Source organism: Danio rerio, chromosome 17 (genome assembly GCF_052040795.2).
Source record: "Danio rerio strain M-AB ecotype USA chromosome 17, GRCz13ab, whole genome shotgun sequence".
NCBI lineage: Eukaryota > Metazoa > Chordata > Actinopteri > Cypriniformes > Danionidae > Danio > Danio rerio.
This window is the reverse complement of record NC_141037.1, coordinates 7,658,174-7,683,202: the sequence shown is the minus strand read 5'-3', so window position 1 is coordinate 7,683,202 and position 25,029 is coordinate 7,658,174. Positions and strand designations below refer to the sequence as shown.

General features: G+C 37.6%; 3 protein-coding genes and 1 long non-coding RNA gene across 17 annotated transcripts in view; 1 reads left to right on the top strand and 3 right to left on the bottom strand.

Moving 5' to 3' along the window:
* The window catches only part of smc6 (structural maintenance of chromosomes 6), an 87,322-nt gene extending 85,729 nt beyond the window's left edge, over positions 1–1,593 (bottom strand). For 8 of the 10 annotated variants that reach the window (XR_015512883.1, XR_015512884.1, XM_087289883.1 and 5 more), the window contains exons 1-2: positions 1,551–1,593; positions 1,028–1,183 (exon numbers count right to left, since the gene is read on the bottom strand). Coding sequence is in view for 8 of the 10 variants with exons in the window: in XM_087289883.1 (XP_087146009.1) it covers positions 1,028–1,183; positions 1,551–1,565 (171 nt within the window). In the remaining 2 variants the exon portion in view is untranslated. Of the gene's footprint in view, positions 1–1,027; positions 1,184–1,420 lie in introns of all 10 variants that reach the window. The other 2 variants (XM_087289888.1, XM_087289889.1) reach the window with 1 other exon arrangement.
* Positions 1,594–3,558: 1,965 nt separating this feature from the next.
* LOC147839901 (uncharacterized) lies at positions 3,559–12,531 on the bottom strand. Of its 4 annotated transcripts, none has more exons than XM_087289954.1 (11): positions 12,163–12,531; positions 10,038–10,220; positions 9,431–9,908; positions 8,878–9,312; positions 8,332–8,761; positions 7,826–8,224; positions 7,458–7,712; positions 7,124–7,324; positions 6,729–6,966; positions 5,796–6,052; positions 3,559–5,712 (listed from the first exon to the last, which is right to left on the bottom strand). In XM_087289954.1, exons 5-11 carry the CDS (start codon positions 8,624–8,626, stop codon positions 5,477–5,479), a joined length of 1,881 nt encoding a protein of 626 aa, XP_087146080.1. In that variant the 5' UTR covers positions 8,627–8,761; positions 8,878–9,312; positions 9,431–9,908; positions 10,038–10,220; positions 12,163–12,531; the 3' UTR covers positions 3,559–5,476. The 4 variants fall into 4 exon arrangements, with proteins under 4 accessions (XP_087146080.1, XP_087146082.1, XP_087146081.1 ...); XM_087289956.1 differs by having other exon boundaries at positions 8,332–8,667; XM_087289955.1 differs by having other exon boundaries at positions 9,431–9,905; positions 12,163–12,522.
* Positions 12,532–13,550: 1,019 nt separating this feature from the next.
* Positions 13,551–14,117, bottom strand: LOC147839900 (uncharacterized). Its single transcript, XR_015512996.1, has 3 exons — positions 13,918–14,117; positions 13,776–13,841; positions 13,551–13,681 (listed from the first exon to the last, which is right to left on the bottom strand). It is a non-coding gene; the product is annotated as an uncharacterized LOC147839900 (long non-coding RNA).
* An 893-nt stretch (positions 14,118–15,010) lies between these two features.
* tdrd6b (tudor domain containing 6b) overlaps positions 15,011–25,029 on the top strand; it is a 46,042-nt gene continuing 36,023 nt past the window's right edge. For both annotated transcript variants that reach the window (XM_087289766.1, XM_087289764.1), the window contains exon 1: positions 15,011–15,116. The gene's annotated coding sequence lies outside the window, so the exon portion shown is untranslated. The remainder of the gene's footprint in view (positions 15,117–25,029) is intronic.

Sequence of the window (25,029 nt, the reverse complement as noted above, 5' to 3'; positions counted from 1 at the left end):
AATAATTGATAACACTTCATAGTAACTACACACTATGAATCATTTATCAAGCATTAGCATATAGTGAATTCATTATCTGTTAAGCATTACCTCTACATTAATAGACGTTAGTAAGCAGTTCATAACAATGCTGTATTTTTGATTTATAAGTACATTTATAATGTGCTTATTAACTGTACTTTCATAATTTGTGACTGATTGATTTTTCATTACTAAATCAAGTATTGCATTATTTACAAACCATTTGTATTTAAGTGTAGCTGGTGTTTTTTTTTAAGATCATTCAGAATGAGTTAGTAAATGATTAATAAACTATTTAAATCAACATTTATATTTATTTAATTATTCAGGCATATACTAATAGTACCTTATAAGGTAATAAATGCTCCATTAACTCAGCTTCATGCAGTTTTGTGACTTAATCTAAAGTGAGGACTATTTATGCTTTATAAATCCCTTATAAATGACAAATAAAGGCTTAGTATCAAATGAACAATCCATCTTTGCAATCTTATCTAAAAAATTAAATCACTGTAAAGCAGGGGCGATTTTAGGATTTTACTTTAGGTGGGCTACAAATCTGACTCAGTTACACCAGTTCTGTCAGGAGGAATGGGCCAAAATTCCTGCAAACTACTGTGAGAAGCTTGTGGAAGGATACCCAAAATATTTGACCAAAGTTATACAGTTTAAAAAAATAAATAAATACCAGTAAATAAATAAAAAAAATACCAAGGAAATGTATGTAAACTTGTGACTGTCTAGAAATAAATAATTAATTGTGGCATTTAGCAAAGGAAAATCATTTAAGTAATCCTAACAGACCTTAAATAGTAAACGTTTAGTATGATTTACCATCAGACATTTAAAAAAATGGTTGTTTATTTTTTTACAATGTATGTAAACTTCTGGTTTCAACTGTATATAAATATGAATTTACTTAATTCCATAACCTGTGGGAACCCTGACTGACCATTAATCCAACATTATCCCTATCAGGTTGTGTTTAGGAAGTAATGAAACCGACCGAAGCAGAAAGATGATCTTGAAGGGCTCCATCCTCCTCATCAACATCCTCCTCCTCCAACACATGAGTTTTACCATCAGTCCGAGGGGTCTTCGATGGTTTTACAGCATTGTGAACACCAGATTTCCTCTTATTCATGGCAGAGAGATGTCCAAACTTGAGGGAAAAGACACAGTATTACGAGCTAAAAGCATAACATCACGCATCCAAAGTCTGTCAAACACAGTTTCACTACTTAACTCGGCCAGTAACTGATAAAACACGAAAATTAAAGCTCAGATGTTTATATTTAACGTCAGAAATTACTTTTAAAAAGCCACTGAAGCAACGACAGATGCAGAAACACAAAGAGGAACAATAGATAACGTTAGACTAGCGAACAACTAACGTTACCGTCAACTGACATGTAGGAACAGGTGAACAGCCTATAATAAATGAGATAAAATGGCTCTGGAATGAGGATCACGAGTAAATAGAGCATAAACGGCGTTAAATTAAGTACGAGTATGACTGGTGTACTTACTCCATTCCCCTGCATATGGAAAGTAAACGCAAAATGTTTTGACGACTTCCTGGTGAACAGGCAGCGCGCATATGCAACAAACCCCACCCATTAAGTGTAAACCTGGTGTAAACTAGTCAGTCACTCAGTCAGTCAGAGTAGACAAACAAGGTATTTATTTATTTATTTATTTATTTATTTTATTTGTTTATTTTTGCCTTCAGAAATGTAAATACGGAGGACGAAACAAATAAATACCCAAATAAATAATTGATTAAATCTATAAATTCCTGCATAAATAAAACAAATAAATATGCAATTTATTTATTTATTTATTGTTTTATATATGCAGAAATTTGTGGATTTACTTACTCATTTATTAAAAAAAAAAAAAATATATATATATATATATATATATATATATATATATATATATATATATATATGTATGTGTGTGTGTGTGTGTGTGTGTGTGTGTGTGTGTGTGTGTGTGTGTGTGTGTGTGTGTGTTTCTATCATTAATCCATCATTAAAGGTTTAACCAGAAACACTGGCGAGATTGTAACTTACAGTATATTTACTAAATATTAATGTATGAAACTAATCCAAAACTAAAACATTATTTATAAACTGAATAAAAATCAATTAAATCGAGCTAATTCAGCAGGTTGGTGCCTATAGACCTGCAGAAATAATTGGTAGTGCCTTGGTTACTGCAGTAACAAAGCAGCATGATGTCAAATCAAGTAGGATTTCATTGATTTCATAAACTACACAGCATCCTGATATTGGCAGATTTGGTAGATTTAACTTTAGCAGACAACCATACACTGCATAATCAAAAAAGATATAAAATTTAATACATTGCAAAATAGCATTTAAGACTTTTAAATACTTTTTAAGAGCCTTACATTTCTCAACATTCATTTCTCAACTTTTAATAGTTTTTTAAGACCCGGCAGACACCCTGATATACAGTTGAAGTCAAATTTATTAGCCCCCCTGTTTATTTTTTTCCCCATTTTCTGTCTAACGGAGAGCAGATTTTTTTTCCAACACATTTCTAAACATAATAGTTTTAATAACTCATCTCTAATAACTGATATGATGACAGTAAATACTATTTGACTAGATATTTTTCAAGACGCTTACGTACAGCTTAAAGTGACATTTAAATGCTTCACTAGGTTAATTAGGTTAACTTGGCAGGTTAGGGTAATTAGGCAAGTTATTGTATAACGATGGTTTGTTCTGAGGACTATCGAAAAAAATATATAGCTTAAAGGGGCTAATAATTTAATCCTTTAAATGGTGTTTAAAAAATTTAAAACTGATTTTATTCTAGCCAAAATAAAACAAATAAGACTTTCCCCAGAAGAAAAAATTTTTATCAGACATACTGTGAAAATTTCCTTGCTTTGTTAAACATCATTTGGGAAATATTAAAAAAAGAAATAAATTTAAAGGGGGCTAATACTTTTGACTTCAACTGTATATTGAATTCATCTTGATTTCTATAGCTCCTTTACGATGTACATACATAGTGTCAAAGCAGCTTTACTTAGAAGACTATAGTAAACTGAAACAGTGTGCGTTCAGTTTTGTGTTATTATTCACTGCTGAGAGTTCAAACACTGAAGAGCAAATCCATCGATGCGCAGCTCCACAGGTCCTGAACCATACAAGCCAGTGGTGACAGCGACGAGAGAAAAAAAATTCACCAATTGTCGAAAGATAAGAATTAAAAAACCACGAGAGAAACCAGACTCAGTTGGGCACGACCATTTCTCCTCTGGCCAAACATCTTGTGCAGAGCTGCAGTCTAGGTGCCGGAGGCTGGAGAACGCTGGACGTCCATCGTGGAGAAGCTGCAAGTGGTTTACCAAAACATTTCTTATGAAACTTAAAGCCCTTGTTTTTGTTGTGTTTGTTTTTCTCCCAAAAAAGTTTAGCTCTTTTGATTTGTTCTTAAAGGAAACACTGGTGTACAGCGTGAAGACGATTTTCAAATCAAACACCTACAACAAGATTTTTGAACACTTTGCTTTATTTAAAGATTTGTACAATACAAAAACAATGAAAGAACACTTTTTACAGTCGGCACAGTTACAATAAATGGAATAAACAGAGTGAAAATAAATCACAGCACAGAGCAGAGAAAACAATGAGTATCTGATTTTATGTGCACTCAATCAGAGCATAGCTTTAACTGAAAAATAAACCATTCGTTCATTCATTTTCTTTTTGGCTTAGTGCCCTTGTTAATCTGGGGTCGCCACAGCAGAATGAACCGCCAACTTATCCAGCATATGTTTTAAACAGCAGATGCCCTTCCAGCTGCAACCCATCTCTGGGAAACACCCATACACACTCATAAACTACAGACAATTTAGCTAACTCAATTAAAAAATATATATAATAAAATATAAATTTTCTACAGAAAAATAACATTTGAACAAAATATATAATTTTGAGTTGGTTGGCCCACCCAGCCCTCCCTCTTCTGCTACGCATGTGCCAGTTTATTACTTGAGCTGGAACACTTGATTGGCCCCATGCCTGCTGCTGGTCCCATTTTGGGAGTTACACTACTTAGTCGGTTGGGAGTCATCACCTCCGATCTCCAAACCAAAGCCAGCAGGATGGAGCTACAAGGCGTAGCCAGAAGAGTGGTATCCATAGAGAAAAGGGAGCCAAGTGGGGCTTATTCTTTTCTCTAACGCTTATGGATACTGACACATGGTTTTAACTCAATCTAAGCAGTGACTTTTTTTTTTTTGGAAAGTGCATCATGTAAATTCTAAAATAAAGTTTAAAAATGTATAAAAAATTCACTTTTTTATGTGCAAAGTTGAACCTATGCTCTGATTAATCGCATTTTTTGCACAATAAGTACTTTTTAAGTGCACAGATAAACACCGTTAACATAGAAGTTCTCGTAAATTGAAACTGTGTCAGTCCAGTTTTTGAAGTTGAATTTCAGTTTAGTTCATTTCAGTGTGGTTTAAAAGGCAGAACACTGAAGAGTTAATCTAACGACACACAGCTCCACAAGTCCCAAACCAAGCAAGCCAGTGGCGACAGTGGCGAGGAACAAAACTTCACTGAATGACAAAAGTGAAGGAAAAAAACCTCGAGAGAAACCAGGCTCAGTTGGGCACGACCATTTCTCCTATGGCCAAACATCTTGTGCAGAGCTGCAGTCTAGGCACCGGTGGCTGGACGTCCATCTTAGAGAAGCTGCAGGTGTGAGTAGATCATCTACAGCAGGGGTGTTCAAACTCAGTCCTGGAGGGCTGGTCTCCTGCATAGATTAGCTCTAACTTCCTTCAAAACACTTGCCTGGAAGTTTCTAGAACACCTAGAAAGAGCTTGATTAGCTGGTTCAGGTGTGCTTAATTGGGGTTGGAAGTAAAATATGCAGGACACCAGCTTTCCGGGACCGAGTTTGAGCACCCCTGACCTACAGAGACTCGCAGAGACTCGTCCGCCACTGGGGCTTTAAGCAAGAAATGTATTGTATTTCTTACTTAATCTGAAAAGCATTTTTTAAAGTGCACATATATCCAGAGATAAAACAGAAAGCTGAAAATAAAAAATAGGTGAGGGCTAGGGTCACTAGTTTGAGTCCTGACTAGACCAGGAGGTCTTTCTGTGTGGGACTCGATCCAGCGCCCTTCTATCTGTGCGGCTAACATTTAGCCATCTTGCAGCCCTGTGCTCTATGCTGTTTTTCTAGCTCAATCTGAAAAGCATTTTTTTAAAGTGCACAGACATCCAGAGATAAAAAAACAAACAATAATAAAACTGAATAATAAAAGTAGGTAAGGGTTAAGGTATGTGATTTGAGTCCCAGGTTTCCAGGAGGCCTTTCTGTGTGGGACTCAAACCAGCAACATTCTTTCAGTGTGCGGCAGCCATCTTGTAGTTCAGTTTATTTTATTTTCTTAGTTGTATATTACAATGCCTTTTTGCTTTCTGATTACTCTCCTTTTCCTTGTCTTTTTCGTAGGTTCGAGTAACAACAACTGGAGCAGAAAGGATGAGAAGGGTCTGATGCGCCTCGCCCTGGTCACATAACCCATGGCTTCCTCCAGAGGTAGTTTGTAGTACATCATCAGATATGCTACAAACAGTGTTGGCGCGTGACTGACACCATGCTTGCAATGAATAAACAGGACATCTGTGGAAATAAAATCAGAAAGTAAGTCAACACAAAGGTCAAACAAACAGTAAGTGTTAAATGTTTGATGAAAAAGATCTTACTGTCTGGCTTTCTCAAGGCCTTTGCGATGAACTTTCCAGCAGGCCAGAAGTATTTGACGATTCGCATTTGGTCGTATGTTGTAGGCAAGCCACAATATTTGATGTCCATGCCTTCATAATATTCCGGTCCTGTAAGGATCTTTCCTTTTAGTCCTTTCTTCTTTGGTTTTCCCTCCCAGGTCATCTTCGGCGCTGCTGCATTTAGGATATGGGTGACTCCCAATTCCATCAGTTTGCGTCGATTTCTTGCTGTCTCTCTGCACAAGAACACAATTTTGGTTAGTCTTTTACTAAAAAGGTTGTATTGCAAAATATATTTGTAATCTAGAATTACATATATACAAGAGGAATGCTTGTTTCTGATTGGCTGGTTAACATTCTGTGGTCAGAAAACACAAAGCTGAAATAGTTCCAGGCAGGTTTGGACTGAATTACACTTCCAAATCACTATTATCACTATATAGATATTAAAATTGCACAACCAACAAGACAAAAAATAGGTCAAAACAACATCTAAACAATGTCTTTAAAGGGATAGTGCATCCAAAAGTGAAGATTTACTCACTTTTTACCCACCCTCAAGTGGTTTCAAACCTTAATGAACTGAACACTTGTAACCACTGACTTCAATAGTAGGAAAATCATACTATGGAGTTTCCAATATTTTTCAAAATATCTCCTTTTGTTGTATTTTTAAAGACAAAAATCTTTGAAATAAGTCAAGGGTGATTAAATGATAACAGAATTTTCATGTTTGGGTAAGCTGTCCCTTTAAGTGTGTATAAACTAATTAATTATTAGAAAATAAATACAGTCCTGAGGTGGAGAGTACTTTTCTAATAACAGTCAGCTATTCTTACTAGATTCCTATTAATACTCCTACATTTTCTTTTATGACATGGTCTGTGCTGTTTTTTTGTGCTGTAGACTTACTCATCTCCAATGTAGACGTTGCGCCAGACCTCCGTAAATGGTGACAGGGGCAGTTTACATTTGTTCACGGTGGCTTCTATTTTCAATAACTCTGCAAGCTTTTGAAAGTCGAAAACTTCATTCAGCAGATTTTGAGGAGGCAAACTGCTTGGACCCGGCTGTCCAAGATCATTTCTAGGACTTGTAAGCTTGTAGTAGAATTCAGAAAGTTGATTCATCATCCACTCTTTGGTGAGTCCTTAAAGAGAAAACAAAGAAAACAGACTTAGATTTTTCCTAGAATATAAAAATCAACTGTTGAATGACTTTAAAAACTATATCTTTATCGTTATCTTTACAATTATGTGAATGATTTAAAAGACTTTTCAGTGTAATGCTGCATCTCAATGCTTTACCTGTTGGGCTGTGATCTTCAGGGGTTTCAGGAGAATGATCCACAGCCTCCTCATCGATCACACTGGTGTTCAAAGACCCTGTTGCATCTGGGACACTCAGCGGCTGTGGTGAATTAGGTTCGGTCTTTAGCTTTGCTGAGATGTCATGAAGCTTTCTGGAGAATGCACGGACTTTGCTAATCATCCTCACTTTGGTACTTTCTGGGAAAAAAAGAAGATGAATAATGTTATTAGAAACATCTCTACTTACTTACTCTAATCAATTAGTCTGAATTCATAGCCATAATTGCATCTTACTGTAATATTGAATATCAAATGCTCTGTTGACATTTACCTGTTGGGTTCATGGCATCAGTGATGTTGACATCCATTCTTTCTCTTGGCACAGGTTCCTGTTCAGAACTGCTTGGACCTGGGACACCTTCTGGATCAACCAGATCCAATTCCATTTCTGGGTCAGAAACACTTGTTTGCTCTGTGTCGATCTCATCCATTGCAACAGCGGGGTCTGACTTAGGCTGTATTGAGAACCTAAAACGCTTTCGGATGAATGCATTAATTTTCCTGAAGAGCTTCGCTTTGGGAAAGCCTGGGGAAAAATTATGATGTTATTTTCAATTACAAATTGTACAAAGAGCTATTTAAAAATGACTTGTATGCCATTGCAATATTGCATCTCATAAAGGTTACTGATACATTTACCTGATGGTCGGTCCACCTGAGTGGTTTCAGAAGAACCATTCAAGCCATCCTGGTCAATCCCTCTGCTGTTCTTCACGTCCTCTGTTGAAGGCTCTGCTGGTTCTTTCAGAGGTTTAGAAACCAACACAGACCTCTTCAAGTTGAAGGAAGGGTGAGGTTTGATGAGGTCGATGACATGTAGAGTTTCTCTATACACAGGTTCCTTTTCAGAGCTGCTTGGACCGGGGACACCTTCTGGATCAACCAGATCCAATTCAGCCTCTGGGTCAGAAACACTTGTTTGCTCTGTGTCGACTTCATCCATTGCAACAGCAGGCTCTGCCTTAGGATGTACTGAGAACCCAAAACGCTTTCGGATGAATGCACCAACTTTCTTGATGATTTTTACTTTTGGAAAGCCTGGGGAAAAAATATTATGTTATCTTCAATGACAAACTGCATAATTGCTTTATTATAATGACTTGTATGCCATTGCAATATTGCATATACACATTTGATATATTTACCTGTTGGTCTGTCCACCTGGGGGATTTCAGGAGAAGCACTGATGCCATCCTGGTCAATCCCACTGCTGCTCTTCACGTCCTCTGTTGAAGGCTCTGCTGGTTCTTTTATAAGTTTAGAAACCAACACAGACCTCTTTACGTTGAAGGAAGTTTGAGGTTTGATGAGGTCGACATAAAGCTTCTCTAAATACAGGTTCCTGTTCAGAGCTGCTAGGAACTGGGACACCTTCTGGATCAACCAGATCCAATTCAGCCTCTGCGTCAGAAACACTTGTTTGCTCCACGTCCACCTCATCCATTACAGAAGCTGATTCATAATCGTTTGCTTCTGAAACACTCATCTCAACAACATCTGGATCTGTCTGATGCTGTGCTGAGAACCCATACATCACTGGGAAGTCTGCAGATGCCTTCCACATTTCCGGTTCTTCTGTAAAAATAATAGAGGTTATGTGTTATCTTCAACCACAGTTTGCATATTAGCTTAATTAGAATGACTTGTATGCCATTGCAATATTGAATCTCAAAGACTGTTGATATATTTACCTGTTGGTCTGTCCACCTGTGGGATTTCAGGAGAAGCACTGATGCCACCCTGGTCAATCCCACTGCTGCTCTCCACTTCTTCTGTTGAAGGCTCTGCTGGTTCTTTTATAAGTTTAGAAACCAACACAGACCTCTTCAAGTTGATGGAAGTGTGAGGTTTGATGAGGTCGACATATAGAGTTTCTCTAAACACTGGTTCCTGTTCAGAGCTGCTTGGACCTGGGACACCTTCCGGATCAACCAGATCCAATTCAGCCTCTGGCTCAGGAACACATGATTGCTCCATGTCGACCTCATCCATTTCAGAAGCTGATTCATAATCGTTTGCTTCTGAAACACTTATCATCTCAGCAACATCTGGATCTGTCTGATGCTGTGCTGAGAACCCATAAATCATTGGGAGGTCTGCTGTTGCCTTCCACATTTCAGGTACTTCTGTAAAAATATTAGAGGTTATGTGTTATCTTCAACCACAGATTGCATATTAGCTTAATTAGAATGACTTGTCTGCCATTGCAATATTGTTTCTCATAAAGACTGTTGATATATTTACCTGTTGGTCTGTCCACCTGGGGGATTTCAGGAGAAGCACTGATGCCATCCTGGTCAATCCCACTGCTGCTCTCCACTTCTTCTGTTGAAGGCTCTGCTGGTTCCTTCAGAAGTGTAGAAACCGACACAGACCTCTTTAAGTTGAAGGAAGTGTGAGGTTTGATGAGGTCGACATATAGAGTTTCTCTGAACACAGGTTCCTGTTCAGAACTCCTTGGAACTGGGACACCTTCAGGATCAACCAGATCCAATTCAGCCTCTGGCTCAGGAACACTTGATTGCTCCATGTCGACCTCATCCGTTTCAGAAGCTGATTCATAATCACTTTCCTCTGAAACACTTATCATCTCAGCAACATCTGGATCTGTCTGATGCTGTGCTGAGAACATATAAATCATTGGGAAGTCTGCAGATGTCTTCCACATTTCGGGTTCCAAAGAAGGAGAAGAATTTGCCAATTTTCGTCACTTTTGGAACTTCTGAAAAAAATTATAAGTATGATGTGTTATCTCCAACCACATACTGCATAATTAGACTTGATGGTAAGCAATTTCTATTTCTACCATATTGCAATATTGCATCTTAAATGCTCAAATGTTGACATTTACCTGTTGGGTTCCTGGCATCACTGATGTCGACCTCCAGAATTGCTGTACACACAGGCTCCTGTTCAGAACTGCTTGGACCTGGGACACCTTCTGGATCAACCATATCCAATTCAGTTTCTGATGCAGGAACACTTGGAATCGTGTCACACAATTCCTCCGAATCAGTTGGATTATTTCCAATCTCTGGAAAACAAAAACAAACATTGACATCTTCAAACACTGTTTAGACATGGATAATCAATATATATAGATTTGCGGGTGCATTTAGTGCACAATTGAACACAACTTATGTCAAGTACATGTATGTATGTATAACAGTTAGAGCTGGGCGATTTGCCCTAAAATCTAAATCTTGATTAAATGAACATTTTAACTCGATTACGATTAACAAACGATTATTTTATTTATTTATTTCATGCTTTGCCCTCACAGTTCATTGACAGGTTTTGGACAGTAAATATGCTCATGTTATAGAGATTTCTGAATAAAGGGTGCATTACTTGATTTTAAAATAATTGAAGTAAACACACACTATCTACTATCTATGATTATTTATTGAACAACAACGCTGAACAACTGAAATTAAAACACACATTGCTTAAAACGTGTCTCTGCGCCAGCCATTGTCTTCACTGCTACCAAGCCGACTAATCACAAAGCTTGCGCCTAAAGTTGTTGTGACGTCTAAGTACATTTTTTTGAAAGGTAAGCCTAACTGTACACGTGCCCTTGGCAGAAGTATAATATCAGAATAAGATAATAAGCATAATTCAGCTTTAACAAAGTAAGTCACATGACTCCACACTCGGAAGGGAAAGTAATAGAAAAAATTGACCTGGAAAAATTGGATCGATTATAGCATCTGAATGTCGATTTCGATTACTTTTAGATTAATCGCCCAGCTCTAATAACAGTCTGTATGTTTCTAGCTTAAAGACTCCCATAATAACTATTTTTTGACTGTTTCCACCTCCTCAAACATACATTAAGATTTGAATGTCATGAAATAATTAGAATAATATATAATCTTATAGATAGATAGATAGATAGATAGATAGATAGATAGATAGATAGATAGATAGATAGATAGATAGATAGATAGATAGATAGATAGATAGATATAAATAAATGAATAAATCATCTGTTTGTGTGTTTACTGAGTTATATAAACTGTTGCATGAATATTATTTGTAATTCAGTCAACTCTATATTACATTGGTTATAACTCTGAAAGTGCTTTAAGAAGTTTAACCAACATTTAGAAACAGAATCAAATGTTTCCAATCACATTCAGCATTTACATAATTCTACAATATTAAAGTCAGTTCACTGTAAATTGTACATTAGTTGTATGTACCCGAAATTAAAGAAAAAAAACATTTTTTTTAAAGAAAAAATTATAAAACATTTTAGTTATTTTTAAAATATTTCCACTGTTTTCAATGATAAATACATTCTAATGTTGCAACACACTCCACAAACTATAACAAAAGCTAAATAAACAAGAAAATGTAATAGAAACGGCAAATTAAACAGTCTAGAAACAGTATCACAATAAGTAGGTGAACTGTTTATATCATGATTGGTATAAAATGAGCATCTCAGTCGTTGCCATTAAAGCTGGATTATAGCTTGACATTTTGTGCCAAGTCAAGAGAGAATTACAAATTAAATACCATTTATCTGCTCAACACAAAAGAAAATATGTTGAAGAAAGCTGTAATCACTGACCTCCACAGTTGGAAAAACAAATACTATGATTACAAGTTTTCACCTTTCTTCAATTTATCTTCTTTTGTGTTCAAATGAAACAAACTCACCTTTGACGGTGAGTAAATAGTAAATACATTTAAACTTTTAGGTAAACTATCCCCAAGTATTGTATTTTCAGAGAGGGTAAATGTTTAAAACTTAACCAGTTAGTAATAGTATCCCCAAAGCCTAGCAATCGGCATTGTAATTACAAAGAAAGCTGTTGTGAAAACACTGTTAAACATGTCTCTGTTGTCCTACATTTCTGCATTGTGTTGGTCAATCATAATAAAAGTTTCATATTTTCAGAAAACAGATCATTTCAGTGAAAACATTTGAGATATCTTTTGTCACTTGAAAGAAAGTTAGTTACCTGTTGAGTTGTTGTCTTCTGTGGGTTCAGGAGAGGCATTCATGCCACCCTGATCCTCACAAGTGTAGTTGGAAACTTCAACATCCATGTTCATATCTATAATTAGCGATTCAACATGAACTGTGAATGGAGTTTCTGAAGAGTGATGTAATTCGTCGTCGACGAAAGCCATATTTCTCTGTTTGCTCGCCATAGCGTCTACCGTCTAGCACTAATATCGATAACTGACTGTACTGAACGGCTAACTTATCTCGAAATGAACTGAAGAAATTCTTCTTGCCCGAGCATCATTCTAACGTTCCACAGTTGCCATAGCAATCGAACGCGTGTTTGAGCAGCGCTCAGCGATTCCGCCATTTTGGATCCATTGGCTCTTAGCAGCTGCTTTGTTTTTATTTTTCTATTGTAAAGGTGCATTAAAGTTGAAATACAACCAGAAAGACGCCAGTAAGACACTTCAAAAGACTAGCGATAATCTGCACATTTTTTTTAACAGTTTAAAGAGTTAATTTGTAATATAATAAACATTGTTTTCATGAAATTCTGTACTTTAAAAGTTTACGGTCGAGCATACAAGTTATATTTGCATATTTATTTATTATTTTATTAATGCACGAATTTATAGACTTATTTTCTCATTTATTTGCATATTTCTTTATTTTTTTATTTATGCAGGAATTTATGGATTTATTTACTCATTTATTCATATACTTGCATATTTATTTATTGTTCTTGGGGGTTTCGTATTATCCATATTATGATGCTTATGTGGCCGGGGCCCGTACTGTACTGAATATAACCAAATAGAGGTTCACTTTACTACCCACAACTTCAGGTTTTCTCCAAACAAATGGAAATAAAGCAGAGATGTGTACAAACAATCTTTTATTAGACACTTAAAGAGTTTTTTTCTTTAAAATGTAATCATATAAAACAGATAGTCAATTACAATAAGTCACAAAACAATACAATGGTTTGTATAATGGTTGTCAGTGGCCACTGCTCTCACACTCAAGATTACACAGGATATACCATTGGGAAAGATCAAAAGGAAAAAGAGGAAAATGCCACACTCCAGTGCAACGAAACCTTCAAAACAAAACACTCATTAATAAAGAGAAACTAACCCACACTCAAAACAAACCACCCGCATAACAAACAAAGCCAAAATAACACAACCCTCCCCATATAAGGTAATCCTTACTGTTAGTATTGAAATGTAGGTTGAACAATAACAGCCCTTAGCAATTTACACAAACAAAATACAAACCCACCAAATAGTTAAATCACAACACTGCACACATACACGCACACTCACAACCGCGCCAACGTCGAAAGAATTTAGCGCACCCTCGCACAATAAGGGCGCGCTCACACCCACACACACACACACACACACACACACACACTGCCTTGACGCAACCGAGTCACACACAATCAGGTGCCGAGAAGGAAAGTGAAATCGCCCCTCCGTAGCACAAACGGGTCGCCAGACAGCAGCAAAACAGCAACGGGCTCTCTATAAAACAACCAGTCAATATTCATTCGCATGTTAACGTTTTAAAATCATGTTTCTAGATAAAACATTTACAGACTCTCAAATAGAAACTTACCCGCAGCCCAGTCAACTGGCTCTTAACGCAAATGGTGAGCAATCCACCAATCATACATGGATGTAGCTAAAAGAATTATTTATTATTAATTAACAGCTCTAAAACTCGCCAGAAATAGCCAGAGACATAAACAGAGACATACCGTTACTTGCTGATGCGATTGCACTTCCGCAGGCCAAAGACACAGAATTACAGGTTTTTCTAAACACTGCAGGCTTACTGCTCAACGCTCAATGCTTAACGCACATCAAAAGTTTGCACGCACTCAACACACTGCCACTATTCCATGCCAGGGAGATAACGGAAGCAAAACCTCCACACTTTTAAAGGGGTGGCGAGCTTAATTTCTAACTCCATTCACCTAAGCATAGTGAGGAAACCCCTCCCCCTTGGGGATCCCCCACTACACGCATACGAGTGGGAAACCCCTCCCCTTTGGGGATCGCCCCATTACACTTACAAATGCAATTATATAATATGTGGACTTATAAACATTGTAAATAGTCTTTTTGTATTATTATTATTATTTTATAGGCCTATAAAGCTTCTATATTTAATAACGCACGTGAAAATAACCTTTACAATAATAATGATATTACAATGGCAATAGTTAGTTTTTACGCAAGTAAATTTTTGAACAACCAAGCGTGCAGATCATGTGACGCGCACTCTTAATTGACGTAGTAAATGTGACTGATTTGCTAAAACATCCCAGTGGCGTAAAAAACGTGGTTGCTGAAGGTTCGACTTTTACATTAGAAAATGTACTATATGGAATTACTAAAGATGGTTCTACTTTGCACGATTTGATAAATATGATAATTGTGTTAGCCAAATATTTCATTCATAAATGTAGATATTTCAAAACTCCTCCATTACTTATTGTATTTAAAAAAGAACTTAAAATATTTTCAGATGCCCTGGTTAAAATAAAAACAAAAAATGCCTTAAAAATGTTCAATTTATTTGTTGTATATAACTTGCCATAGATGATATATGTTGTACTTAATTTTTATTTATTTACTTATTTAATTTTTGCATTTTCCTTTCACTATTGGATTTATTTAACTTGAATGTTTTTTGTATATTACATTTGTATCTTTGTATATTATTTTGTGTTGAGCCGTCCATATATGACACACAAGTTGTAAAGTTGAATCCCATTTTGTTGTATTTGGATTTTGTATTTTCAATAAAAAAAATTTTAAAAAACTAAAAAAAAAAAAAAACATCCCAGTGGCGTGTTTTGATATCGTGTGTTCTCAGTAGACTACTTTATAAGAGCTGTTAAGACGGCCATTCGTGGCAACCGAGTATTTGATGGGGAGAGAGATTCATCTGGTAAGTTTTCGTTTACTTAATTGTATGAGTGCACGCTCGAATCACGCAATTGAAATGGGGTTCATGTGGTTGATTAATGGAGCTGTTCAACTGTTTTGTTTTGGTAGTTCCAGACCTTGAAGTTGGTTTTATATTCGCACATTCGTTCAGTATCACCTTGTGACACGCTCCCTGTAAGAGCCATTATGTTTTTTGTAATGCTGTTTTTGACCACTGGGTGGAGTGGGGGTTTGGAGGAGTATATAGGTAGACAAAGACTTAGAACAACAGGTGTGTAATTAGAGGGAAGCACAACATTTTTTGACCGTGTTTGAAAGAGCTTTATTGAGGCATTCAATGTGATTTTATGAGCATTTATATATCAGACTGTGAGTGGAAATTGAACCATAAGAACTCTCTGTGCAAAAAATAAATCTGATAAGCAGTATTTGGAGGATGATTCGTTTGTTGAGCTCTCACGCGTCAGAAACAACCCTACAACACCTCAAGTGACAAAATGGTCATTTGTGTCACTACATTTGTCAAAAAATGGCTTCTTTGTGGATCATCATGCATCATTTTTGGACTTTCTTGAGGAGCAGCCGTGATGAACTGAATGAATGAAACAAAGGTATGTGTAGCGCTACTTAATGAATGACTTTGTGTGCACACAATAGCGTAAATCCAATGCATTGGTTGCTTAAGTTTTAAAGTTGCTTAGGAGGCAAACGATTTCAGCTGTGAATATGAGTTTAATGAATTGTGATGATGATGGTGCGGCTACCTGTGAACAGACAGAGAATATTGTGCCATTTGAGAAGTTTGAAACAGAGCATGTGAGGGAAAAGCGGCTCATTAAGCTTACTCCTAAGGCTTTATTGGAAAAATTGGAAACTCTGCAAAAGACACGAAAGTGTAAACTAAGCAAGGCAAAGAACTTAATGGCTATTATAAAGGATTTTATGTCCAACCGAGAATATGAAAAGGAGGTGCAGTGTTCCTTTGAGAAATTCATCAAATTGAGAGACGAAACAAAGGAAATGCACAATTCGGTGATGGTTCTTTTGCCCAGTGAAGAAAAGGAAAAACAACAAACATGGTTCAATGGAAAGATGTTGATTTGCGATGAGTTTGTAGATGATGTTGAGAAATGGTTGAGCGCTGAAAGTCAAGTTTCATGTTCTGGTGTTGATGCAAGGGTATGTCAAGAGGATGTTAATCCAGATGATAGCATTTCCAACATATCCTCATGTAAATCCAGTAAATCGTCCAGTAAGAAAAGTTCAAGCAGTGTACGTAGTGGGAGATCTTCTGCTGCTTCAGCACGAATCATGGCAGAGGCAGAGAAAGCTGCATTAATGGCGCGTGCAGCTGCTTTAAAGGAAAAGCATACTTTGGAGGTACAACAAGAAAAGCTGAGACATAGACAAGAACAGCTGGATATTGATGCAGAGATTGCAGCCGCTACTGCAAAAATTGCTGTTTTAAATAATCAGTCTCTCAAAACCTGCACTGATGATATGAATGCATATTGTGATAAAGGAACTGTTACTGTCAACCCTCATGCAGAGGCATATGTGCCAATAGAAGTCTCCCTGCAAGAAAGCTCAAGGAACGTGATTCAGCAAATTCACAGTGTGCCACAAATTGATCCTCATTTCACGTCACAAATGCAATCCTCAAGTGTAATGCAGAACAGTGATGGAATAATAACTTCGAACCTTTGTAATATCTTGCAAAAACAAAATGAGATTACCACCCTGCTTGTACAACAACAACAATCCAGCACACTGCCTCAAAGAGATATTCCTGTGTTTGATGGCAATCCTCTGCAATATAAAACTTTTATGAGAGCATTTGAGCATGGAATAGAAGACAAAACCAAAAATAGTAGAGATTGTTTATACTTTCTGGAACAATATACACAAGGTCAGCCAAGGGAGATTGTGCGCAGTTGTCAGCATATGGATGCACAAAGAGGGTATGTGCAAGCTAAAGCATTGTTAAAGGAACATTACGGCAATGAATTCAAAATAGCTTCTGCATATGTAGAAAAGGTTTTGGCATGGCCTTCAATAAAATCTGAGGATGTAAATTCATTGCAGAGTTATGCTCTCTTTTTGCGTGGATGCTGTAATGTAATGGAAGAAATTGACTATATGGAAGAGCTAGAGATGCCAAGCAATTTGAAAACCATCATCATGAAGTTGCCTTACAAATTAAGGGAAAATTGGAGAACTGTTGCATGTGAGTTAATGGAAAGACGCAAGCAGAGAGCACGGTTTAAAGATATTGTGATATTTGTTGAACGTCAAGTCAAAATGTCATCAGATCCCTTGTTTGGTGATATCCAGAGTACCCAGCCTGTGCAACAGAAATCCCAACCTAAGACTAAAGTTAGAAACAGTTTTGCAACAACAGTTGTCACCAACAATAAATCAATTCAATGCTGTGAGACTGATATAAGATCAAAGGCCCAAGTTGTATGTTTGTGCTGCAAACGTGATCACTTATTGGAGCAGTGTACACAAATGCAAAACAAGCTGCATAAAGACAAATTGAACTTTCTAAAGGAAAAAGGTGTTTGTTTTGGCTGTCTTTCTTTTGGACACATAAGCAAAAGATGTGATAAGCGCTTGACTTGTGCAGTGTGTGGTCAAAAGCATCCCAGCATTTTGCATATCCAACAAAAGGAAAGAGTGTGCACTCAAGAACAAAGTCATTCATCTTTAAGTAGTGCACATGTTGCCCTCACAACATGTGGTCAAACAGGGGCCGGTGACGATGGAGACTGTGCATTATCAATTGTACCAGTTCAAGTCAAATCCAGTAAGGGACAAACAGTAATTCAAACCTATGCATTTTTGGATCCTGGCAGTTCTGCCACATTTTGTTCAGAACGCTTAATGCATAGTTTGAAATTAAAGGGAAAGGAAACTAATATTGTTTTGAAAACAATGGGCAATCAAAGGGCTGTTAATAGCACTGTTTTGACTGGATTGGAAGTGTCTAACCTTCTTGATGACACCTTTTATAGTCTTCCAGAAGTCTTCACTCAAGAAAGAATGCCTGTATCCAGAGACAACATTGTCACTCAAAAGGATTTGGAAAATTGGCCATATCTGAAAGGTGTTGAGATTCCTCAAATTCCTGCTGATGTGGATTTGCTGATTGGAGCAAATGCTTCCAGGGTAATGGAGCCCTGGGAGGTTATAAACAGCAATGGAGATGGACCTTATGCAGTTAGAACCCTATTGGGATGGGTTGTAAATGGACCACTCCAAGGAAGCAGGAATAAGGTCAAATGTTCAGGTGTGACTGTTAACAGGATTTCTGTAAGAAAATTGGAGGATATGCTTGGTAAACAATACAATCATGACTTTAATGAGAATTCTGTTGAAAAGAAGGAAATGTCAAGAGAAGAGCATGCCTTTATGAAAAAGGTAAGCAAGTCAATTGAGTTTCAAGATGGACATTATAAATTGAATCTTCCTTTTAGGATGGAAATTCCCATGTTGCCAAACAACCTTTGTGTGGCTAAACAGCGCTTAATTGGATTGAAAAGGAAATTTGAAAGAAACAAGATTTTCCATCAAGAATATAAAGATTTCATGGATGAGGTAATTAAACACGGTTATGCCGAAATAGTACCGTTACATCAATTAAAACAGGATGAAGGGAAAGTTTGGTATATCCCTCACCATGGGGTTTATCACCCCAAGAAGCAAACATTAAGAGTGGTGTTTGATTGTGGAGCTGCCTTTAAAGGTACATCATTGAATGATCAGCTTCTGCAGGGTCCTAATCTGACAAATTCACTGTTGGGAGTTCTTGTGAGGTTTCGACAAGAGCCTATTGCATTTATGGCTGATGTAAAAGCAATGTTTCACCAGGTTAAAGTTGCAGAAGAAGATACTGACTTTCTTCGTTTCCTATGGTGGCCAGATGGTGATATCAATCAGGACTCTGTGGAATACAGGATGAAAGTGCATTTGTTTGGTGCTGTGTCGTCCCCAAGTTGTGCTTGCTATGCTTTACGTAGAACTGCTGAGGACAACAAAGATGACTTTCCTGAAAAGGTAATTGACACAATTCACACAAACTTCTACATGGATGATTGTTTGAAAAGTGTACCTTCTGAGGAAGAGGCCGTCTTGATGATCAAGGATCTCACAGATGTCTGCTTAGCAGGAGGTTTCCAGTTAATAAAATGGATCAGCAATAGCCGTATTGTGCTACAAAGTGTACCTGAAGAACACCGAGCCCAGGGCATAAAAATGATGGATCTGGACAAGGACCAGTTGCCAATGGAAAGAGCTCTTGGTTTGTGGTGGTGTGTTGAATCCGACACTTTCAATTTTAAAATAACTAGCAAAGATCATCCTTGCACCAGGCGGGGTGTCCTGTCAAAGGTATGCTCTGTCTATGATCCTTTAGGATTTTTGGCTCCATTCACTCTTACAGCAAAAATTCTCCTGCAAGAGTTATGTAGGATAAGATGTGGATGGGATGATCTGCTACCCTCAAATCTCCAAAGGCAGTGGTCTTTATGGTTAAAAGAGCTTGAGAAGATGGCAGATTTCAAGATGGACAAATGTCTAAAACCAGCAGGAATGGATGAACTTACCAACGTTCAGTTGCATCATTTTGCTGACGCAAGTACACTTGGATATGGCACTGTGACGTACCTTAGGATGGAGACAAAACATGATGTTCACGTAACATTCCTACTCAGTAAAGCTAGAGTAGCACCTTTGAAATCAGTAACTATTCCACGTCTTGAATTGACAGCTGCTGTGCTTGCTGCTCGAGTGGACAAAATGTTAAGGGCAGAGATGCAGTTTCCATTGGTTGATTCAGTATTCTGGACAGATAGTACGTCCGTGTTGAAATACATAAAAAATGAGGACAAACGTTTTCTTACCTTTGTCGCCAACAGGATCTCTGCAATAAGAGAAATTACAACACCATTACAGTGGCGATACATACCTACGACTCAAAATCCAGCAGACTGTTGCTCCAGAGGTCTGAAAGCAGATCAGCTTTTAACAAACAGAGAATGGATCAATGGACCAAGTTATCTGTGGAAACCAGTGGAAGAATGGCCAGCACAAATATTTGATTCTGCTCTTAAAGCAGATGATCCTGAAGTCAAGAGGAACATATGTGTAAATAGCACTCTTGTAAGTGAACAGTCAAATGCTACTCATAGGCTGATTACTCATTTCTCAGACTGGACAAAGTTGAAGGTTGCTGTTGCTTGGCTCTTGAAATTAAAGACAGTTCTGAAACAACGAAGTCAAAAGAGAAAGGAAATTCAAGCCTCTTTAGACTCTTCTGGAGTAACTTCTAAAAAGACGGAGAAAGAACTTCGAAAACTAACTGGTTCTGTGGTTACACCAAATTTAAGTTTGCAGGATGTGAATGAAGCTGAAGTAGCTATTATTGCATTCAGTCAAAGGCAACAGTTTAAAAAGGAAATCGATGCTCTGTCAGTTTCACCTGTTTCAAAAATAAGCCGAGACAGCAAGCTGTATAAATTGGATCCCGTCTATCAAGACGGTATTTTGAGAGTAGGAGGACGATTGAGAAATTCTGCTATGCCGGAAGAAAGAAAGCATCCGATCATTCTGGCTAAGGATCAGCATATTGCCACGCTCATCTTGCATCATATACACCAACAGTTAGGTCACAGTGGAAGAAATTATATGCTTTCAGAGCTGAGGAAAAGATATTGGATCATTAAGGGTAATGCAGCTGCCAGAAGGATTATATCGAGTTGTGGCCATTGTAGACGTTTTGGAGTTAAGGTGGGTGAGCAGAAGATGGCAGACTTGCCAAAGGAACGACTCCTTCCCGATTTGCCTCCATTTTCGAATGTTGGGGTGGATTATTTTGGTCCTGTGGAAGTTAAAAGAGGACGCTCCATTGTAAAACGTTACGGAGTCATCTTTACTTGCATGGCAAGTCGAGCAGTTCATCTGGAAGTCGCCTACTCATTGGACACTGATTCATGTATTAACACTCTTCGAAGATTTATCTGCAGACGAGGGCAAGTAACTCAAATAAGATCAGATAATGGTACCAACTTTGTTGCCGCAGAAAAGGAATTAAAGGAATCACTGAGATCATGGAATCAAAACAAGATTCAAAGGGCAATGCTCCAGAAAGGTGTCCAGTGGAGTTTCAATCCTCCAGGAGGTTCGCATTATGGTGGAATCTGGGAACGTGTAATCAGAATGGTCAAAAGAATTTTGAATTCCATCCTACATCAGCAGATTTTGGATGATGAAGGATTCCATACTGTACTATGTGAAATTGAGGCCATTCTAAATGATCGCCCAATAACTAAGTTGTCAGATGACCCGAATGATTTGGAGCCACTTACTCCAAACCATCTTCTTCAGATGAAAGGTAAACCAGTATTACCACCTGGATTATTTGAAAAATCTGAATTATACAGCAAGAGGAGATGGAAACAGGTCCAGTATATGTGTGACTTATTCTGGAAAAGATGGACAAATGAATATTTGCCTTTGCTTCAAGATCGGCAGAAATGGAATAAGGAAAGGAGAAACTTTGTTCCTGGTGACATTGTTGTCATTGTGGACTCGTCTGCCCCTCGAGGGTCTTGGTTAATGGGGCGAATTCTGGAGGTTTTTCCAGATAAAAATGGACTTGTTCGTTCTGTGCGAGTACAAACTAAAACCAGTGTACTTGAGAGACCCGTGACAAAACTTTGTCTGTTGTATGACAACATGGAAATATAATGGACTGATGGTAAAGACTGTTAAATTTGACACCTACACAGAATTGATTAATGCAATGTTTATAGTGTTGCTTTAATGGCTCTTTGTATGTACATTGTTGAATTGTTATGTCTACCTGCCATGTACAATTAGGGGCCGGGGTGTAAGAGCCATTATGTTTTTTGTAATGCTGTTTTTGACCACTGGGTGGAGTGGGGGTTTGGAGGAGTATATAGGTAGACAAAGACTTAGAACAACAGGTGTGTAATTAGAGGGAAGCACAACATTTTTTGACCGTGTTTGAAAGAGCTTTATTGAGGCATTCAATGTGATTTTATGAGCATTTATATATCAGACTGTGAGTGGAAATTGAACCATAAGAACTCTCTGTGCAAAAAATAAATCTGATAAGCAGTATTTGGAGGATGATTCGTTTGTTGAGCTCTCACGCGTCAGAAACAACCCTACAACACCTCAAGTGACAAAATGGTCATTTGTGTCACTACACTCCCTATATTGTTTGCCATGGTGCTTTGAATATTCAGTCAGAAATCACATCACAAGTGTGACTTATAAAACCACATTACCACCATTTAATTGACGGTGAGCAGTGTTGTAATTTAATAGTCATTGGCTGATAAAAATGATTTCACTATTAGGAATTTGCAAAAAAAAATACAAATAAAAATGCTTGATTAAGGAGAAAGTCAGAATATGTGAATATCAACTTTACCCCAGTGACTGATTGACTTCTCTGTTTTGCATTGTGATGCTATTAGTGGTTCATCATTGCAATCAAGTACTTACTTACTATTCCATATCATAATAATACTATTTATTGTTGAAAAGTGTCATCATTACCTGGCTGACTGACATACATTTAATTTACACTCACCGGCCACTTTATTAGGTACATCTTACTAGCACTGGGTTGGACCTCTTTTTCCCTTAGAAACTGTCTTAATTCTTTGTGGTATAGATTCAACAATGTACTCAATGGGCCCAAAGTGTGCCCAGAAAATATCCCCCACACCAATTTACCACCAGCCTGAACTGTTGATACAAGGCAGGATGGATTTATGCTTTCATGTTGTAGATGCCAAATTCTGACCCTATCATCTGAATGTCGCAGCAGAAATTGAGACTCATCAGATCAGGCAACATTTTTCCAGTCTTCTATTGGCCAATTTTGGTGAGCCTGTGTGAATTGTAGCCTGTTTCCTGTTCTTAGCTGACAGGAGTTACACCCGGTGTGGTTTTCTGTTACTGTAGCCCATCCGCCTTAAGGTTGGACGTGTTCAGAGATGCTCTTTTGTAGACCTCGGTTGAGGCGAGTGGTTATTTCAGTTACTGTTGCCTTTTTATCAGCTGGAACCAGTCTGGCCGTTCTCCTCTGACCTCTGGCATCAACAAGGCATTTGCGTCTACAGAACTGCCGCTCACTGGATATTTTCTCTCTTTTTCAAATTTTGAATTTAAGTGCAAACTCTCAAATAACTTGTATAGTATTTAGATGTGATGTGTTATTGGTGTGTGCAGTGGCACTTCATATCGAACATGTTTTTATCTGCATTCACATTTGAGTCCCACATCTTCAAAATTAAAATTCATGTCACTGCATATAAATTTTAAAATATGGTTTTAGGCTTTGCTTACAGCTAGTAGGCATGGGTCAGTATAAGATTCTGACGGTATGGGAGAAATGACTCGAAATTCTAAACGGCAGAAAACGGTCAAACTACCTGCTCTAAGCCAGTGGTGACAGCGACGAGAGAAAAAAACTCACCAATTGTCGAAAGTTAAGAATTAAAAAACCTCGAGAGAAACAGGCTCAGTTGGGCACGACCATTTCTTCTCTGGCCAAACGTCTTGTGCAGAGCTGCAGTCTAGGTGCCGGAGGCTGGAGAACGCTGGACGTCCATCGTGGAGAAGCTGCAGGTGGTAAAACATTACCAAAACATTTCTTATGAAACTCAAAGCCCTTGTTTTTGTTGTGTTTGTTTTTCTCCAAAATAAGTTTAGTTCTTTTGATTTGTTCTTAAAGGAAACACTGGTGTACAGCGTGAAGACAATTATCAAATCAAACACCTACAACAAGATTTTAACACTTTTCTTTATTTAAAGATTTGTACAATACAAAAACAATGAAAGAACACTTTTTACAGTCGGCACAGTTACAATAAATGGAATAAACAGAGTGAAAATAAATCACAGCACAGAGCAGAGAAAACAATGAGTATCTGATTTTATGTGCACTCAATCAGAGCATAGCTTTAACAGAAAAATAAACCATTCGTTCATTCATTTTCTTGTTGGCGTAGTGCCCTTGTTAATCTGGGGTCGCCACAGCAGAATGAACCGCCAACTTATCCAGCCTATGTTTTAAACTGCAGATGCCCTTCCAGCAGCAACCCATCTCTGAGAAACACCCATTCACACTCATACACTACGGACAATTTAGCTAACTCAATTTAAAAAAAATGTATAATAAAATAGAAATTTTCTACAGAAAAATAAAATTTGAACAAAATATATAACTTTGAGTTAGTTGGCCCACCCAGCCCTCCCTCTTCTGCTACGCATGTGTCAGTTTATTACTTGAGCTGGAATACTTGATTGGTCCCATGCCTGCAGCTGGTCCCATTTTGGGAGTTACACTACTTAGTCGGTTGGGAGTCATCACCTCCGATCTCCAAACCAAAGCCAGAAGATGGAGCAACAAGGCGTAGCCAGAAGAGTGGTATCCATAGAGAAAAGGGAGCCAAGTGGGGCTTATTCTTTTCTCTAACGCTTATGGATACTGACACTTGGTTTTAACTCAATCTAAGCAGTGACTTTTTTTTTTGGAAAGTGCATCCTCTAAATTCTAAAATAAAATTAAAAAATGTATAAAAAATTTACTTTTTTAAGTGCAAAGTTGAATCTATGCTCTGATTAATCGCATTTTTTGCACAATAAGTACTTTTTTAGTGCACAGATAAACACAGTTAACATAGAAGTTCTCGTAAATTGAAACTGTGTCAGTCCAGTTTTTGAAGTTGAATTTCAGTTTAGTTCATTTCAGTGTGGTTTAAAAGGCAGAACACTGAAGAGTTAATCTAACGACACACAGCTCCACAAGTCCCAAACCAAGCAAGCCAGTGGCGACAGTGGCGAGGAACAAAACTTCACTGAATGACAAAAGT

Excerpts from the sequence above, each read along its gene's own strand:
- LOC147839901 (XM_087289953.1), bottom strand. The coding sequence starts at position 9,854 with ATGTGGAAGACATCTGCAGACTTCCCAATGATTTATATGTTCTCAGCA. Across the intron at positions 6,053-6,728 it reads AACGTCTACATTGGAGATGA|AGAGACAGCAAGAAATCGAC; the intron begins GTAAGTCTACAG and ends GTTCTTGTGCAG. Across the intron at positions 5,713-5,795 it reads GGCCTTGAGAAAGCCAGACA|ATGTCCTGTTTATTCATTGC; the intron begins GTAAGATCTTTT and ends TTATTTCCACAG.